This window comes from Mobula birostris, chromosome 10 (assembly GCF_030028105.1).
Source record: "Mobula birostris isolate sMobBir1 chromosome 10, sMobBir1.hap1, whole genome shotgun sequence".
Lineage (NCBI taxonomy): Eukaryota > Metazoa > Chordata > Chondrichthyes > Myliobatiformes > Myliobatidae > Mobula > Mobula birostris.
This window is the reverse complement of record NC_092379.1, coordinates 22,055,027-22,073,016: the sequence shown is the minus strand read 5'-3', so window position 1 is coordinate 22,073,016 and position 17,990 is coordinate 22,055,027. Positions and strand designations below refer to the sequence as shown.

Genomic DNA, 17,990 nt, shown 5'->3' with positions numbered 1-17,990 from the left:
TCAAGAATGGACATACTGGGCAATTTTTCCCATCCTCGTGTAGATGTCAGTATTGCATCTGTACTGGAGCAGTTTAATTGGAACCATCTGCCATGATCCGGTCTGCCAACTCCGCATTCCAGTTCACTGTCCGGTCCGTGGACTCAGGACTCTGGGTCTTCCAGCTGCCTCTCGTTTCGGTTGGATTAATCATAGGCATCTGCTTGGGGCTTGGAATATAAGTAGCCTCAAGACCCCAAGACCCCAGCCCCGTCCTGTAGCCATGTCATGTCCTTGCCTTGTTCTGGGGTCTGAGCCTGGGGCAAGACCCAGGTTCTGGGTCCTTGTCCGGTCTCTGGCTCAGAGTCCAAGCCCAGGCTCCTAGTTCATGGTTCCTAGTCCTGGTCCCACCTTCCCAAGCCCAGGCTCCTAGTTCATGATTCCTTGTCCAGGTTCCCTGTCTAGTCCATGTCCTAGCCCTAGTCTGCATTCTTGTCCCTGCTCTTTGTCTGTATCCTGTCATGTCCCTACTCTAGTGAAGTCCTGTACCTAGTACTTCAGTGTCTGTGCCTTGCATTTGGGTCCGTTCCCAATGCTCCCCATTGTGACACCATCAGTTTAATGGCATTGGGCCAGAGCACAAATTTCCTGCTTGCAGCATAAATAAGTACCACCTTCAATCTGAGACAATCTCTGTTTTCCTCCCATAGAACCCGATATTTAAGATTGGTTGAAGTCAGGTTCATGTTGTTACTTCCCAGAGGACAGATGTCTCCATACTTGCATGGACCCCTTCTCCCTTCAGACTTTCAGCCCATGAGTCAATCCGCTTTTCCAAAAATACAGGAATTGTTTATTGGTATTGACCCCTGAATTGTTTATTGGTATTGGCCCCTGAATCAAAAAAGTATTTCCATGCCTTGAGCAGCGAGGTTATTCTTTCTAGCAAGCCTATTTCCTCTGGAAGGCTCCCTGCTTGGATTAAGTCAAGCCATTTCTCCGACAGGAAGCTGAGAGGGAAGTACCCCCTATATCGCTGCCCAGTTTCATCCACCTGTCAAGAATGAGAATATGAAATGTGTTTCTGGTAAATCAACAGCTGCACACAGAGATTCTGTTCAAATTTATCCCGTGCACTGAGTGTCAGAAGGAGATTGCTCAGCCCTTCCGTCTATTCCCTCCAAAGCTGACCTACGTCCGATCTCCATTTACCCTCCTTGGCTCATATTTTAATAACTGAACTCAAACAAAATTCTATTAATTTTGATATTTCAACTGACACCTCCCACCCGCCCACCCAGTCTTGACCATTTCCCAGGGAGAGTTCCAGATTTCCAATGCCCTGTATATCTTGAAGTAACAGATGCTTCTTTTGCACCATTCTTGAATGTTTTTAAACTCCCCAATTACACTGGCCTTCAATTTTCCACACTCCAGGGAACAAGAGACCAGACCTAATATTCTATCACAGTCCCAGCAGCACTTCACTGTGCCTCACCCACACAACTCCTCTCCAAGGAAAAAACATCCTTCCTGAGGGGTGATGTCAACAATCACAGCCAGTGCTCCAGATGTGGTCTAGTTTGATCTCTACTCCATAGCAGTGTAATATCCACCCATGTGTATCCCTATTTTCCCCATTAACTGTAGCACACTGAGACATTCAGCTTAAATTCATCCTTAGGATTAATTAGAACCCACACCCACCAGGGATCTCTCACCCAAAGTAAACCTTCCACATTCCCTCTCTGTCCATTGGGATTGGTTATTCCCTTATGGAATCTGTGTCAGTCAGCTGACACAGCAGAAACAAGACCTCTCTTGAAACACGAGCTCACCAAACAATAACCTCTGTGACTGTGGACAGTTTACCTCCTTATGTTTCTCAGCACACCTGAGTATTTTCATATGTTCCTGCCTTGACCTACCATTGGCTTGTATTTATTGTGTGTGTGTCGTCGGGGCACCGTCATGACAAGCTTTCTCGGTATGCTTATCGTACGGCGTGTATTGGGCATCTGAAACTTGGTGGAGCCCATCCCCCTCCAGGATTTTTTTTATGAGGTCGAGTTGTTAGCTCGACACTCGACCGTGCAAGGGAGCCGGCCGGATTCGAACTCAGGACCTCTCACCCTGAAGTCCAGCACTGATGCCACTACTCCACCAGCTGGCCATTCCAGGTTGTTCAAACTTTCTCAGCTTACAGCCGCAAGTTGAACGTCTCACAGCTGGCTATCCCACTCCAGCTCCCACTGCCTCTGTCCCATTCTGAAGTGAGATATGGGGCATGCTCCACTCTACTCTCTCTACACCCATGACTGTGTGGCTCGGCACAGCTCAAATGCCATCTTCACATTTGTCTGTTGTTGGCAGAATCTCAGATGGTGATGAGGAGGGGTACAGAAGTGAGATCGATTGGCTGGTTGAGTGGTGTCACACTGACGACCTTCACTCAATGTCGGTCAGAATAATGAATTGACTGTGGCCTTTGGAAAGGGAATGTGGGGAGACACACACCAGGTATCATTGAGGGATCAGCAGTGGAAAGGGTGAGCAGTTTCAAATTCCTGGCTGTCAACATCGCTAAAGATCTATCCTGGGTCCAACTTATTGATGAAATGACAAAGAAAGAACATTAGAGGTTAAATTTCATTAGGAGTTTGAGATGATTTGGTGTTTCATCAAATACTCTAACAAATTTCTACAGATGTACCATGGAGAGCATTGGATGTGGTTGCCTCACTGTCTGGTACAGACAGGCCACTGCACAGGATCAGAAAAAGCTGCAGAGAGTTGCAAACTCAGCCAGCTCCATCACGGGCACCATCTTCCCCAGCACTGAGGACATCTTCAAAAGGCAATGCCTCAAAAAGCCACATCCATCATTAAAGACCCACATCATACCGGACATGTTCTCCTCTTATTACTACCATCAGAGAGGAGGTACAGGAGCCTGGAGACACACACTCAACATTTCAGGAACAGCTTCTTCCCCTCTGCCATCAGATTTCTGAACAGACACTGAACCAACTTATGAACACTACCTCCTATTTTTGCTCTGGATTTGCATGAGTTATATATACATGTATCTCATTGTAATTTATGATTTTTATGTGTTGCACTGTGTTGCTGCCACAACACAACACATTTCGCGACATATATCAGTGATATTAAACCTGCTTCTGATACTGATGGGAGTGAAGGCAGAAACTAGTTGATTCTGACGATCTGATATACCTGACCATAGGTGACCGGTGTGACAACAGACCAAGTTATCAGAAGATGCCGATAAGAGAGAGACAAATGGGGGAAACATTCAAAATGCTAATAAGAGAGAGACGAGAGGGATTAACAAAAAGGAGACACAGTTCCGAGTATTGTCAGAGACCGGTTGCTTTGAACCTGAACTGTTTGAAGTTTGATGGACAGGCGATACCCCAGCAAGGGTACAAAAGGAACAGGTTCGCTAAGGCAAAACACACACCACAACACCACGACACCACGAGACCCTGGAAGTGCGGTGTGCCCCCACAAGTTGGTGGGAGTTTTGGAGGTCTGGTCGTGGGACCAACCATAGACGCACAGGGTGAGACGGTACGATCGGCAGGAACCTGGTGTGTGTGTCCACCCTTGCCTGGGTGCCGGGTTCACCGCAGAAGAACGATTGTATCTGGAACGGAGGGGTCACAGTTGGTGACCTCAGAAGACATTAAAAAGGGCTTGCGCCGAAAGCTAACTGTGAGGAATATCAAAGGTCTGTTGAATCCGATTTGAATATCAGCATTCGCTCTCTCTCTCTCTCTCTCTCTCTCTCCCCAACGGCATGACGGCGATTACTGTGAACTGAAACTGAACTGAACTCTGTGTCACTGTAAGACTGATCATTTTACCCCTAGACTGCGATAGAGCTTGATTGATCCTATTATCCTAGTTCTGTGCACATGTGTCTTTATTCATTACTAACCTGTTGCATTTATATCCTTACTATTAGAGTACTGTGTTACTTATTTATTTAATAAAACTTTCTTAGTTCCAATAATCCAGACTCCAACTAAGTGGTCCATTTCTGCTGGTTTGGCAACCCAGTTACGGGGTACGTAACATAAGTGGGGTTCTCGTCCGCGATTTTGAATGCTAAATTTGGGACGGGGTAAATTGATTGGGTTAAAATTCCCGAAAGAAAGAAAAGGCAAACAGCAGAAATGGAGATTGAGGAATTTCTAAAGGTGCCGACCTCGGAGGCATTAGAGGATGCCAGGAAAGCGGAATTGGCAGCTGTGGCCAAACGATTGAATCTTTTTAAGGGGAAGTCGACAATGAGGAGAGAGAAGATGCACAGAGCTATCATGGAGCATTATGTGTCGAAAGGTGTGTTTCCCCAAGGGGAGCTGGAGGTGATATCTATTGGAAAACCTGGTGGAGACGCAGTACAGGTGCAGCTTGAAAAATTGAGACTTGAGCACGAGTTCCGGGTACGGCAGCTAGAACACGAAGAGAAACAGTTAGAACGACAAGAGAGAGAGAGACAGTTAGAACGGCAAGAGAGAGAGAGACAGTTAGAACGGCAAGAGAGAGAGAGACAGTTAGAACGGCAAGAGAGACAGAGGCAGTTGGAGCGAGAAGAGAGGGACAAACAGTTGGAGCGAGAAGAGAAACAGAGGGAAAGGGAATTCGAGCTGGAGAGGATAAAGATGAGGGCAGCGCAGGGGCCCATGCCGAACCAAGGTGGAGGGTTTAGGGCGACCCAGGAGGTTAGGCTGGTTCCCCCATTTGACGAGACCGATGTTGATCGATACTTTCTACATTTTGAAAAAGTTGCTGTAAGTCAGGACTGGCCGAGGGATAAGTGGGCTGTTTTGCTTCAGAGTGTACTTAAAGGAAAAGCCCAACAAGCTTACTCGGCTTTGTCCGCAGAAGATGCCCAGAAGTATGAGGTGGTGAAAAAGGCCATCCTCAGGATTTATGAGTTGGTCCCGGAGGCATACCGGCAGAGGTTCCGGAATGCGAGGAAGCAGTGGGGCCGCACGTATTTAGAGTTTGCCCATGAGCTGCAGACTTATTGTGAGCGTTGGTCCGCCTCGAAAGGGGTCAACGGGGATTATGACAGACTGCTACAGCTAATCCCGATTGAGCAGTTTAAAGGTTGTGTCCCTGAAGGTATGAGACCCTACCTAGATGAGAAAGAGGCAGACACTTTAGCCGCAACTGCTAAGTTAGCGGATGAGTACGCGTTGACACATAAAACGAAGTTTGCCCCGAGTAAAGGCTACCAGAAGGGTAGTCAGGACGGCGGGGAGAGTTTGCCAGAAGTGTCAGAAAGTAAACTGGGGACTAGTGAGAAGGATAAGGTAGACTGGGAGCAGTTTGGTAGGAAGTCTCCTGGGGTCGTATGTTATAATTGTGGGAAAGTCCGACACTTTGCGTCCAGGTGCTTTGCCCCAAAGAAGGAGGTGGGGAAAGGCAAAACGGCGGTTCCGACTGGCTGTATTGAGCTGGTAAGCAAACCACTAGGAGAGAAGAGGTCTGACAAAGTTCAGGAAGGGCGCGAGAGGTTTATCTCGGCCAGATTGGTGTCGGTGAAGGAGGGGTTAAACCCGGTTCCAGTACGGATCTGGAGAGACACTGGAGCTTGTCAGTCACTGATCTTAAGGAGTGTTTTAGACTTTAGTTCAGAGACCGAGACTGGGGAGGTCAGGGTGATAAAAGGCATTGGGAAAGGGACTGAAGCAGTACCTTTGCACCAGATACACCTAAAAAGCGACTTGGTCTCCGGACTGGTCATGATCGGGGTGAGGCCCGAACTACCGATGAGAGACGTGGAGGTCTTACTCGGTAATGACCTCGCCGGCGGAAATGTGTTCTCAGCAGTAAAACTGACAGGCCAGCCTGCCAGGATTGAGGCCCCGCCCATGGACTCACAGGTTTATCCCGTTTGCGCAGTGACTCGGCCTGTGTCCAGAAAGGCTGCCGAAGTAACTATAGAATTGGCTGAGACGTTTTTACCAGCCTTGTACCGGGGGGAGGGGGGGTTTAGAAAGTGAAAAGAAGGAGCGTAGTGAAACAAGAGGAAGTGAGGGAGTTGAGGCAGACTTAGCATTAGCAAGGAAGGGCTTTGTACAGACACAGGAGCGAGACGAGGAGCTGATAGTTTTGGCGGAAACACTTTCTCTGAAGCAGAATTAAAAAGGGAGCCAGTAGGCTATCGTGTGGAGGAGGGAGTGCTGAGGAAGAAAGGGAGACCAAGTACCATGCCCGCAGATGAGGAATGAGGGATGGTGCCAAAAATTTATGGGGATGAGATTCTTAACCTGGCCCACAAGATACCCCTCGGTGGACATTTTGGGGGGAGGAAAACAGTCGGCGGAATCATGAAAGAGTTTTACTGACTGCACAGGAGGAAGGATGATATTGACTATTGCAGACGTGAGCTGATACAGTTACAGGCTTTTGATATGCCAACAGCTTGCCACGATAGGCGAACAAACTTAGTCGGTGTTATCACAAAAATTAATGAGGCTAGGGTGCCACCTGATAAGGGGAAAACCCATTTTGAAAAGATAAGTATGAGGCCGACCAGATGGAAGATGTCTATTGTTTTGACCAGTTTTGCTGATAAGGTCTCTCCCTTAATCCCCGAACAAAGCGACCCATTAAGAGAGCTAATTAAACGGCACGCACACGTAGTTCCAGATGTCCCGAGGTGATGCAAAGAGCTGGGACATGGAGTTGTTGTCACATCAGGTCAGCCTAGTGTGCAACTCCCCTATAGAATGATTAATTCAGTGACAAAAGGGCTAAAGAACACAGAAGTGTATATTGGCGATGTAGTGGTCTGGAGTGACACGTGGGAAGAGCACATTGTGGCACTGTTTAAACGGGTGTCTAAAGCCAGCCTGACAGTGAACCTCGCAAAAAGTGAATTCGGCCACGGAAAAATCACTTATCTGGGATTTGTGGTAAGACAGAGGCAGCTGGCACCGATACAAGTTAACGTGCAGGCTATCTCCGATGTCCCAACCCCGACAGACAAGAGAGCCCTGAGAAGATTCTTGGAGATGGTGGGGTACTATAGGAAGTTTTGCAAGAACTTTGCGGATATTACCCACCCTCTTACTAAACTCTTGCCAAAGAATGCTAAGTTGGTATGGGATGACCCTTGTTATCTGTGTCCGGGACGAAAACCACTGAGAAGTTACACTGATCACAACTCATTAGTATTTTTGGCCACTATGAAATTTGTTAAGTTGGAGCCTGGTTTTAGAGGATTATTAAAATAACACATATGAAAGGAACGGAAAATGTGATTGCTGACTGTCTGTCAAGGTGTTGGCAACTTAAAATTCTCTGTATTAGCCAAATAGCTGATGAACATGTATACTTGTGTGTATCTAATACTGTATTCATGCCTATAATTTTTACCCCGGTAAAAATCCTTTGAAGGGTAGGGGTGTGACAACAGACCAAGTTATCAGAAGATGCCGATAAGAGAGAGACAAATGGGGGAAACATTCAAAATGCTAATAAGAGAGAGACGAGAGGGATTAATGAAAAGGAGACACAGTTCCGAGTATTGTCAGAGACCGGTTGCTTTGAACCTGAACTGTTTGAAGTTTGATGGACAGGCGATACCCCAGCAAGGGGATAAAAGGAACAGGTTCGCTAAGGCAAAACACACACCACAACACCACGACACCACGAGACCCTGGAAGTGCGGTGCGCCCCCACAAGTTGGTGGGAGTTTTGAAGGTCTGGTCGCGGGACCAACCATAGACGCACAGGGTGAGACGGTACGATTGGCGGGAACCTGGTGTGTGTGTCCACCCTTGCCTGGGTGCCGGGTTCACCGCAGAAGAACGATTGTATCTGGAACGGAAGGGTCACAGTTGGTGACCTCAGAAGACATTAAAAAGGGCTTGCGCCGAAAGCTAACTGCGAGGAATATCAAAGGTCTGTTGAATCCGTTTTGAATATCAGCATTCGCTCTCTCTCTCTCTCTCTCTCTCTCTCTCTCTCTCCCCCCCCATGGCACGACGGCGATTACTGCGAACTGAAACTGAACTGAACTCTGTGTCACTGTAAGACTGATCATTTTACCCCTAGACTGCGATAGAGCTTGATTGATTCCTATTATCCTAGTTCTGTGCACATGTGTCTTTATTCATTACTAACCTGTTGCATTTATATCCTTACTATTAGAGTACTGTGTTACTTATTTATTTAATAAAACTTTCTTAGTTCCAGTAATCCAGACTCCAACTAAGTGGTCCATTTCTGCTGGTTTGGCAACCCAGTTACAGGGTACGTAACACCAGTCTGGGCCCAACTGCTGCCACTGAGAAACAACAGTTCCTGAGAAAGAGTTTGGGATTGGGTGATGGACAGAAAGGTGAAGGGAAAATAAAGAGAGAGGAACATACAGAGAGAGTGAAGGAGGAAGAGGATAAGAGACATGAAGTGGAAAAGAATGAAATGGGGAGGAATTGATGAGGGGAGGTGAGGGAAAGTGGAAAGACGAAATGAGAGAGAATGTCGATATGCAGAACGTGTGGGAGGAACAGGAGAGTGGAAGCCTCAGGAACAGATAAAGAGAGTGGGAAAGGAACATGGTGAAGGAAAGGAAACGATAAATTTTGTTTCTCTCCTGTGACTCTGGTACAACACAGAGTTAAATGAAACATACAGCACAGGAGCAGATTCAGACCAATTATTTCATGCCATTGTTTATTGTCCACACAAACCTCCAGTCACTCCATCTTTGTGCAACTGGGTTAATTTCTCCTTCTGTTCCCTTTCCCCACATTCACTTCTGTGGGAGAGATCCACATCCTCTCCATCCTCTGGATGAATAATCCAAGTTGGAGATTATTTACAATAGTTGTAATCCCCCTGAAGACTTTCGCCTCCACCCTATCAGGTATTTTTATCATCTGTGACGTGAAAATATGCTTTACCCTTCAACCTTCTCATGACCCTCCTATCCAGGGTGTATTTGAGCAACTAAACCTGTCACATATTACTAATGAGGCCAAAAATGACCCCTTTTTTTCACAGGAACAAGCCCAAAAGTTGAACTGAGAACATTCCAGCATCAAGGAGACAGATTCCCTGCTGGGAGAATTTCATGGGACTGCATAGGAGGAGAGTGCAGATTGCTTTTTGTCCAAGTTAAAGCATAGTTTTTCATGCCTGCATTAAACTGAGTGAAACTTCATGAACCCTCAGTTCTGGTTGCTCCATTGAAAGAAGGATGTGGAGGCTTTGGAGAGGGTGTAAAAGACATTCACAAGTATGTTGCCTGGATTGGAGAATATTAGCTGTAAGGTGTAGTTGAACAATCTTTGACTGTTTACTCTGGTGCGTAGGCTGAGAGGCAACCTAATAGAGGCTTAAAAAAGTATAAGAGTCATCAATAGGGTCGACAGTCAGAGTCATTTTCCCAGGGTAAAATGTCATTTCCAAAAGGACAAAGATTTAAGGTGAGGGGTGTAACATTCAAAGGAGATTTGTGGGTTATATTTTTACACAGAGAGTGATAGGTGCCTGGAATGCACTGGCAGGAGAGGTGGTGAATCAGCATGATAGTGCAGTTGAGATACATTTGAAAAGGCACAAGACCATTCAGGATACGGAGGGATATGGATTCTGTGCAGATAGTTCGGTTTAGATTAATTGGGCATTGTGGTTGTCACAGTCATCATGGGCTGAAGGGCCTGTTCATGTGCTGTACTGTTCTGTGTTGTAGGTTTACTTGAAGCTCAGTAACATTTGTTATTAATAGCTGACAGATGTCTGAAACTCTGCGATAACATTAACACTCAGTCCTTACACTTCCTCTCAGGTTTCACAGGCAGGTTTAATTTGAGCAGGGGGCCCTCCCAGTGGAGCTGTGTTACTAAAAAGAATAAACACACTGCTTTACATATGGAAATACAATTCTAATGTTGTGCTTTGCACCAACCAACAGGTTCACGTTTACCACACAGAATGAGACAAAATGAATCAAAACCAAAGGGGAAAATATGCAGAGACAGCAAGACCCTCTCCTCATTACAGAGCATTTGTCACATGTCAGAAACAGGCTCACTGTAATGATGATTGACTGTTACTGATTGATTTATTGATTACGTTATAGGAATGAGCAGTTCAAATGTATGTACACCTGCATTTTATGTTCTGAAGCAGTTGGGAGACTCCCACCAACAACTGAAAGTGTGTTTTCTCAGACTGAGCACAGAAGTCCATCCTGATGACTGTAGTTCAGGTGATCAGATGATTGTGAATTGGCAGCAATAAAGTGGAAAATAAGGAGAAACTAAAAGACGTCACAGACTGCCTTGTCAACATTCCATCAATGGGCAGAGTCCCGGTGTGACAAACTGGAGCTGATGTCTGCTGATGAGAACGCAGGCTGCCCGGTGAATCAAGTTTAGACTGAAACAGCAACACAGACAACAATCACTGTGGATCACTGTGGGAGCTGGGGGGTGGGGGGTTATTATTGACCTGAAAACTCTCAGGCCCTGAAGATCAAGGATAATAAACCTGCGTATTCAGGGAGGATGAATAATCTGGCATTGAAAGTTTGTCAGCTGATGAGGTCTGCAAGTACATATATATATACTAAACCTTTCTTTCTGACATCTGGACAATAAAATGTGTAGTTTTATTCCTATAAGAGCCTTGGACCAGTAGCTTGCTATTTGATTTTTCTGTTTACCTTAAATAAAATAACATTACCTGAATTGGATTTGTGTCTCCTTAAACTCTGAATCAATTCTGATTGATAGATCTCACAATACCTGCAAATAACTGTGCTGAGGAGGGTAGTGTGATGATACTACCTTATTATTTGGGGAATTTTGCCCTTTCAGTTGTTGGATTGGACTGTATGATTGTTATTTGGCTTGTAGTTTAACTTTTTTATGTTTGTTTGTTTTTAAATAATTACCTATATACATGTAATTGTTCAGTGGGTTGCCATTGCCAGTGTATCTCCTGTAAACTCTCAGTTTCAGTGGCGGGTGTCACATTGCTCGAATAGGGACTATCTCACTGGTTAATTTAAGCAATGGGATGTTAACGGAATGTCTGCTACCAGTATTCAACAGTCATAAGCAATGGGTTTTAATGTCCCTTCTTGACTGCTGAAGAACTCTGGGTTACAAAAACATCAGGACCCAACTCAAGTTTAAGTTTTGATCAATGAATCCATCAGATAGGCTGGGGAACTCAGCATTCAGGGCGGCATGGTAGTGGTGAAGTATGTAAAGGGTTAACATGGTCTGTTAAGCATAGCAGGCTGTTTTCTCTGAAAGAATCCGTTGATGATCGACAGATGTGCTATTCAATGCTGATCAATATTTCTTCTCGAAGTTAGCCAGCTAGTGTTTCAGGGTCCTTGTCCTTGTGCAATTTGGTGCAGAGATAAGACCAGCCTGTTCTGTGTATGAGACCTTTTGCCTATTCTGTAATTTATCTTTCAGGAATGTCATGTAGCAGATAAGTTTGACTCCAGCCTGTCATGTGTAGGGGTATCTGAATGAATATACCCATGTTGTAAGGGGAATTGTGAGTTAGTTGGTGGACTGTTCCTGTTTGGATGACTAACTGAGTAAGCCCCGGGTGCTTTAAATAAAGAATTTGGACTTATACGGTCTCTGAGTGACTTTATCCAGATTCCACTTCCACAGTAGTGTAGTGGTTAGCAGAATGCTTTCCTGTGCAGGTGACCTGGGGTTCAATTCCTGTCGCTGCCTGTAAGGAATTTGTAATTTCTCCCCGAGAATGTGTGGGTTTCCACCGGGTACTCCAGTTTCCTCTCACAGTCCAAAGACATACCAGTTGGTACTTTAATTAGTCATTGTAAATTGTGCTGTGATTACACTAGGATTAAATCGGGTTTCCTGGGCAGTGTGGCTCGAAGGGCCAGAAGGGCCTATTCTATACTGTTTGCCAATAAATAAATGAATTAAATAATTTACATGAACTTTACTGATTTTTTGCCATGAAATCATTCTAAAATTATTCTGGAGTTTCCTTTCACTCTCCTTCATATGGGAGTTCAGTCCTACTGTCAATTACTCTGTCTGAGGGGCTTCCTCTACAAAGCCCACAGATTCATTCTAATGAATTTAAACCTGCAGTACTGTGTCTTTCTCTTCCTCTTTAATTTAAATCTATCTTATGGATGTCATTTCGGTTCCCTGTACTCTTCCATCTCTCTGTGTCTGACGTCTCAGTGAGTGAGTAAATTGTGGTGCAAACCATTTCAGCACATCATCCTATTGGACTGAGGCATTGCTTCCAGATTCCTCCTCTGACCAGACACTTCCTCACCTGCCATTCCCTCTCCTTCTATGACCTGACGTCTCATTTATGCTCCTGTGAAACACCTTCTGATGATTTCCTATATTAAGGCCACACTGTAAATGCAAGTGGTTGCTTTTGGATAAAATTGTCCAATTGTTTTGCATTGCAGACCAACCATGTCCACAAATGAGCCACAAAAGTTCTTGATGATGAACGGGGGCTGAGTCCCAAGGAAGTCACATTTTGTATTAGAATGTGCAAGTGTGCAGAAAATAAAATCAGAAAACAGTGAGGTAGACAGTGTCTGGGAAAGAACATCAATCACTGGGGATTCAGGTCTGCATTCCCCTTCAGATTGCAGTGGGGTCACACTTACCTCTCTTGATGGTTAGTCCCGGGGACACTTACAAGGGCTTCCGTACTCGGTCTGTACTGTTTCCTGTGCAGATAGAGAGACACAGCACAGAAACAGGCCCATCATCACACTGAGTCTGTACTAACCATTAACCACCGAGTCTGTACGAACCATTAACTACTGTGCCTGCACTAACCATAAACTATCTGGCATGTGATTTCCTTTCTTCTGCCTCTGTGCCTTCTTTAAAAGTGGAGTGACATTTGTAATTTTCAGTCCTCTGGAACCATTTCAGAATCTAGTGATTGTTCAAAGATCATTACTAATGCCTCCACAGTCTCTTCAGCTACCTCGCTCAGAGCCCTGAGGTGTTGTCCATCTCATCCAGGCTACTTAAGTGCCTTCAGACTTTTCAGCATCCCAAGCACCTTCTCCTTAGTAATAGAAATGACACTCACTTCTGCCCCCTGACACTCTTGCATTTCTAGCATTCTGCTGGTGATTTCCACAGTGAAGACTGACACAAAATATTTACTAAGTTCACCTGCTATTTCTTTGTCCCACTTTGCTACCTCTCCAGCACAATTTTCCAGTGGTCTGATATCCACTCTGGTCTCTCACTGACTTGATACATATCTGAATAAAATGTTGGCATCGTCTTTTATGTTATTGTCTTGCTTACCTTCATATTTCATCTCTTCTGTCTTTATCTCCTTTTATAGTTGCCTTCAAATTTAAGTTCAAATTTATTATCATTCATCTGGGCATGAATGCCCATCAATACAGACAAACAAAGCAGCATTTCTGCGGAGCCAAGGTGTAAAACACAGTACCAACAGTCATAACAGTGCAAGCTACATATAGCACATGCCAGATAGGAAGCCTTCTGTTTGTTTTGGCTATATTATATGCCCTGTCTTTTCCTTTTTGCTGTCCTTGACTTCATTTGATAGCTATGTTGTCTCATCCTCCCTTCAGAATACTTCTTCATCCTTGGGATGCAACTTTTCTGTGCCTTCCACATTTCTCCCAGAAACTCCAGCCATTGCAGTTCTGCCATCACACCTGTTACTGACCCCTTCAAATCAACTGTGGCCAGGTCCTCTCTCATGTGTCTTTAATTCCCTTTACTCCAGTGTAATACTGATTTTAGCTTCTCCTTTTCAAACTGCAGGCTGAATTTCATTATATTATGATCACTTACTCCTAAGTGCTCCTTTACCTTAAGCTCCCAAATCAATTCTAGTTCATTACCTTGCACCCAATCCAGAATTCCTGTTCCACTTTTGAGTCAACCACAAGCTGCTCTAAAAACAATCTCATAGGCATTCTACAAATTTCTTCTCTTGGGATCCAGCACAATCTTCATTTTCCCAATCTACCTACATATTAAAATCCCCATGGGTATTGTAACTTTCCCCTTTTTACATGACTTTCCTGTCTCCCAATGTAATGTGTAGCCGTCATCCTGGCTGCTGTTCAGAGGCCTGTGAATAACTCCCATTAGGATCTTTTTACCCTTGCAGTTTCATAACTCTGCCTACAATGATACTACATCTTCCCATACTATGGCACCTCTTTATAGGGATTTGATTTCATTTTTTTTTAGATTATGAGAACACTCAGTCCTCTTTTATTGTCATTTAGAAATGTATACATGCATTAAGAAATGATACAATGTTTCTCCGGAGTGATATCACAGAAAGCAGGACAAACCAAAGACTAACACTAACAGAACCACGTAATTATAACATACAGTTACAGCAGTGGAAAACAATACCATAATTTGATGAAGAACAAACCATGGACACGGTAAAAAAAAGTCTCAGAAGTCCCCGAGTCGATCGACTCCTGAGTCAACTTCGAGCCTCTGACCAGCCCCTCCGATACAGCCTGCTGAGCGCCATCCTCTGCCAAGCGCCTTCAAACTCGCCCCGGCCACTGAAACAAGCAAAGCCGTGGATTTTGGGGCCTTCTGCTCCCGCGATTCTGGTTACCACACAGTAGCAATGGTAGCGAAGCGGGAATTTCAGAAGATTTCCAGATGTTCCTCCGTACTCTCACGTCTGTCTCCATCAAATCAGGATTGTGCACGGTCCCCTACTTGACAGATAACAGATATTCATCAACGGAACCACCTCATCCCCTCTGCCTACCTGCCTATCCTTTTGATACTATGTGTATCTTTGGATGTTAAGCTCCCAACTAAGATCTTCTTTCAGCCACGACTCAGTGATGCTCAGAACGACATACCTGCCACTCTCTAAATGTACTACAAGACCTTATTCCATATAAGCACAAAATAATCTGCAGATGCTGTGGTCAAAACAACACTCACAACACGCTGGATGAGCTCAGCAGGTCGGGCAGCATCCGTGGAAAAGATCAGTCCACGTTTCGGGCTGGAACTCTTCGTCAGGACTGGCATGTATCCCAGCGTGTTGTGAGTGTTACCTTATTCCATATACTGTGTGCATTCCAATATAACACCTTCAGTCCTGTATTCATCACTCATTTTGATTTTGGCCCCTGTTACACTTTCACATGACTTCAAGTGCCCCATCCTCAGCCCTATCACTCTGGTTCCCATCCCCTGCCAAATTAGTTTTAACCCTCTCGAACAGCTCTAGCAAACTTGCCTGCAAGGATATTGGACCCCCTCGGTTTAGGTGTAACCTGTCCTTTTTGTACAGGTCTTACATTCCCCAGAAGAGATCACAATGTTCCAGAAATCTGAAACACTGCCCCTGCACCAATTCTTCTGCCAACTCATCCTATTGTTACCCTCACTGGTGCATGGCACAAGCAGGAATCTAGTGATTACTATCCTGGAGGTCCAGTTCTTCAGCTTTCCATCTAACTCCCTATATTCTCTCTTCAGGACCTCCTCCCTTTTCCTACCTATGTCTTTGGTACTAATATATACCATGTCTTCCAGCTGTTCACCCTCCCCCTTTGGAATGCTCCTGACCTGATCCGAGACGTCCCTGACCCTGGCACCTGTGAAGCAACACCATCTGTGTGTCTCTTTCACATCCATAGAATCTGCTGTCTGCTCCTCAGGGGATTCCATAGTCAATAACTGCTGCACTCCCCTTCCACACCCCCATCATCCCTTCTGAGCCATTGGGACAGACTCAGTGCCAGAGAACATCTTGCTGTGGCTGCGCACTGGTAGGTCATCCCCTCCAACTGTATCCAAAGCAGTATACCTATTATTGAGGTGAATGGCCACAGGGGTACTCTGAACTGGCTACCTATTCCCTTTCCCTCTCCTGACAGTCACCCAAGTATCTGCCTCCTGCAACTTAGGGGTGACTACCTCCCGGTGGCTCTTATCTATCACTTCCTCATTTTCCCATTTGAACCAAAGGTCATCAAGCTGCAGCTCCAGTTCCTTAACCCAATTTCTCTGAGGAGCTGCAGCCCAGTGCACTTCATGCCGATGTAGTTCTCAGGGAGACAGGAGGCCTCCCAAAGTTTCCACATCTTACAGAAGGAACATCTCATTAACTCTGGACCCATTGTCAGAGAACTGGCTGTGTACTAACAGAAAAAATATGCTTACTATTAACTTACTTAGAACTGTGTTTGCCCAAACCAGTTTTCAAGGAAGCCTGTTTCATCAAACCTGACCACTCTAACACTGTTCACTCACACAATGGCCACTCCACTTTCACCTTGCTTCTTTTTATTCATCCCTGCCGAGTGCCTAATCGATTGTATTGACTGCAGTCCCAAAAAAACCTGAGCACTTTTTAAACCTTGCACTGTGTCACCCTCGAATGACCTTTCACATGGATTGCAGCCCACCATAAAGTTCCAAAAGCATCTGATCTCTTTTTAAACCTTGCACTGCATCACCAACGAATGACATCTTGTGCTGGTTATGAACCATTGTAAAGTCCTGAAAACACCTGAGCTCTTTTTAAACCTTGCGCTGTATCCCCAGTGAATGACCGCTCACACTGATTGTAGTCCGCTGAAAAATAAGTGGTAAAGTCAAGAGTGAAGGTTATCAAAGTTATAGTGGGATCTTGTTCCGCTGAATAAGTGGACTGAAAAGTGGCAAAAAGAGTTATATACAGGGAAGTTCAAGGTGTAATACTTTGAAAAGTTAAACCAGGTAGGACTTCCACAGTGAACAATAGGGTCCTGAAGGGTGTTGTGGAACAGACAGGTCTTGGAGTGTGGGAAAACATTTTAACTCTGTTTTCTAAGTGTTCTTTTAAGTATGTTTTTATTGCGTATCCGGTGTTTATTCAGATATTGACCACGCCTTTACAATGCATTAAGTGTCTGTTACTGAGTGTGTGGGATTGCTGTGGTATTTGGGATATAACGATTGAATGAAACCTGTGTACTCTTAACCCCTCGAGAAAAACGAATGTAGCTAAGCAAGAGAGATAAGAGTAATTGATTTATTAGCTAGAGTAATGCTGTTAACGCAGAAGGGGGCTATAAAGAATGTTGTGTGAAAACGAAAAATGGACAGTCAGTGACAGACTTACACAGCCTAGTCCACTGTCTGTCTCAGCTTTACTTTGCAAATTAAAGTTTAAACATCTCTTGAAGAATCTTCGGCGCTTCCTTGTCCTTTGTAAAACCACGACAAAACTGGTGTAGTCGAGCAGGATCGGGAGGAGACCCGTGGAAGAATGAAACAGCAAATTGAGGGCGCTTCCCGGTCCCTGGGGGACCTCCACAGAGCTAACAGAATTCAGAGTGCACCCGAACAAAGGTAAGTGCTTCTTAGCCACAATTTGGACTAAGAATTCTGTTGGTTTTTGGGGAGATCTCGGGGACTGAGAAGTGTGAAACAACTGCCGAAGGGTCTCTCCGATTCAAAGAATCTGGCAGAATTGAGGGTTAAAAAGGAGGCTCGGAGGATTAATCAAGAACACTGCAGTGAGGGGGGTAAGTATGAATAAAGTAATAAGAAGTTAAGTGAGGAAAATTCCACGTGCTGTTGGTAAGTCCCTCTGGATGCCGCTTCGTACGAGACGAAGGTCTGAACGGACAGGGAAAGAAAGAAAAGAGAAAATCCTCATGAATACCGCCTTAAGAAAAGTTAAGGGTCTGAATAGGCGAGGTGCAAAAAGAAGGTTCTGCAGATACTGCCCGAGAAAGGGGTCTGCACGGGCAGAACAGAATAAAAGATAAGGATAGCTTAAGTAGATAATTTAGACGCGGGTGAGAAGAAACCATAAGGCTAGAAAGAAAATAGGTAACAGAAAATAGTATTACTTTGGTATGAGACGCCAAGAATACCTTAAAAAGGGGAAGAACAATATGACAGGGAAAGGAACAGCAGTAGAAATATTGAGTAGAATATTCCCGGTGTGTC

At 44.9% G+C, this 17,990-nt stretch overlaps 1 protein-coding gene across 2 annotated transcripts in view; it reads left to right on the top strand.

The window, feature by feature from the left end:
- The first annotated feature begins 261 nt into the window (after positions 1-261).
- LOC140203908 (uncharacterized) overlaps positions 262-17,990 on the top strand; it is a 62,186-nt gene continuing 44,457 nt past the window's right edge. Inside the window, exons 1-2 of one of the 2 annotated variants that reach the window (XM_072270044.1) lie at positions 262-7,926; positions 17,219-17,384. In XM_072270044.1, the coding sequence (XP_072126145.1) occupies positions 4,182-6,020 (1,839 nt within the window). In that variant the 5' untranslated portion in view covers positions 262-4,181 and the 3' untranslated portion in view covers positions 6,021-7,926; positions 17,219-17,384. Of the gene's footprint in view, positions 7,927-9,943; positions 10,440-17,218; positions 17,385-17,990 lie in introns of those variants that run through there. The other variant, XM_072270045.1, reaches the window with a different exon arrangement.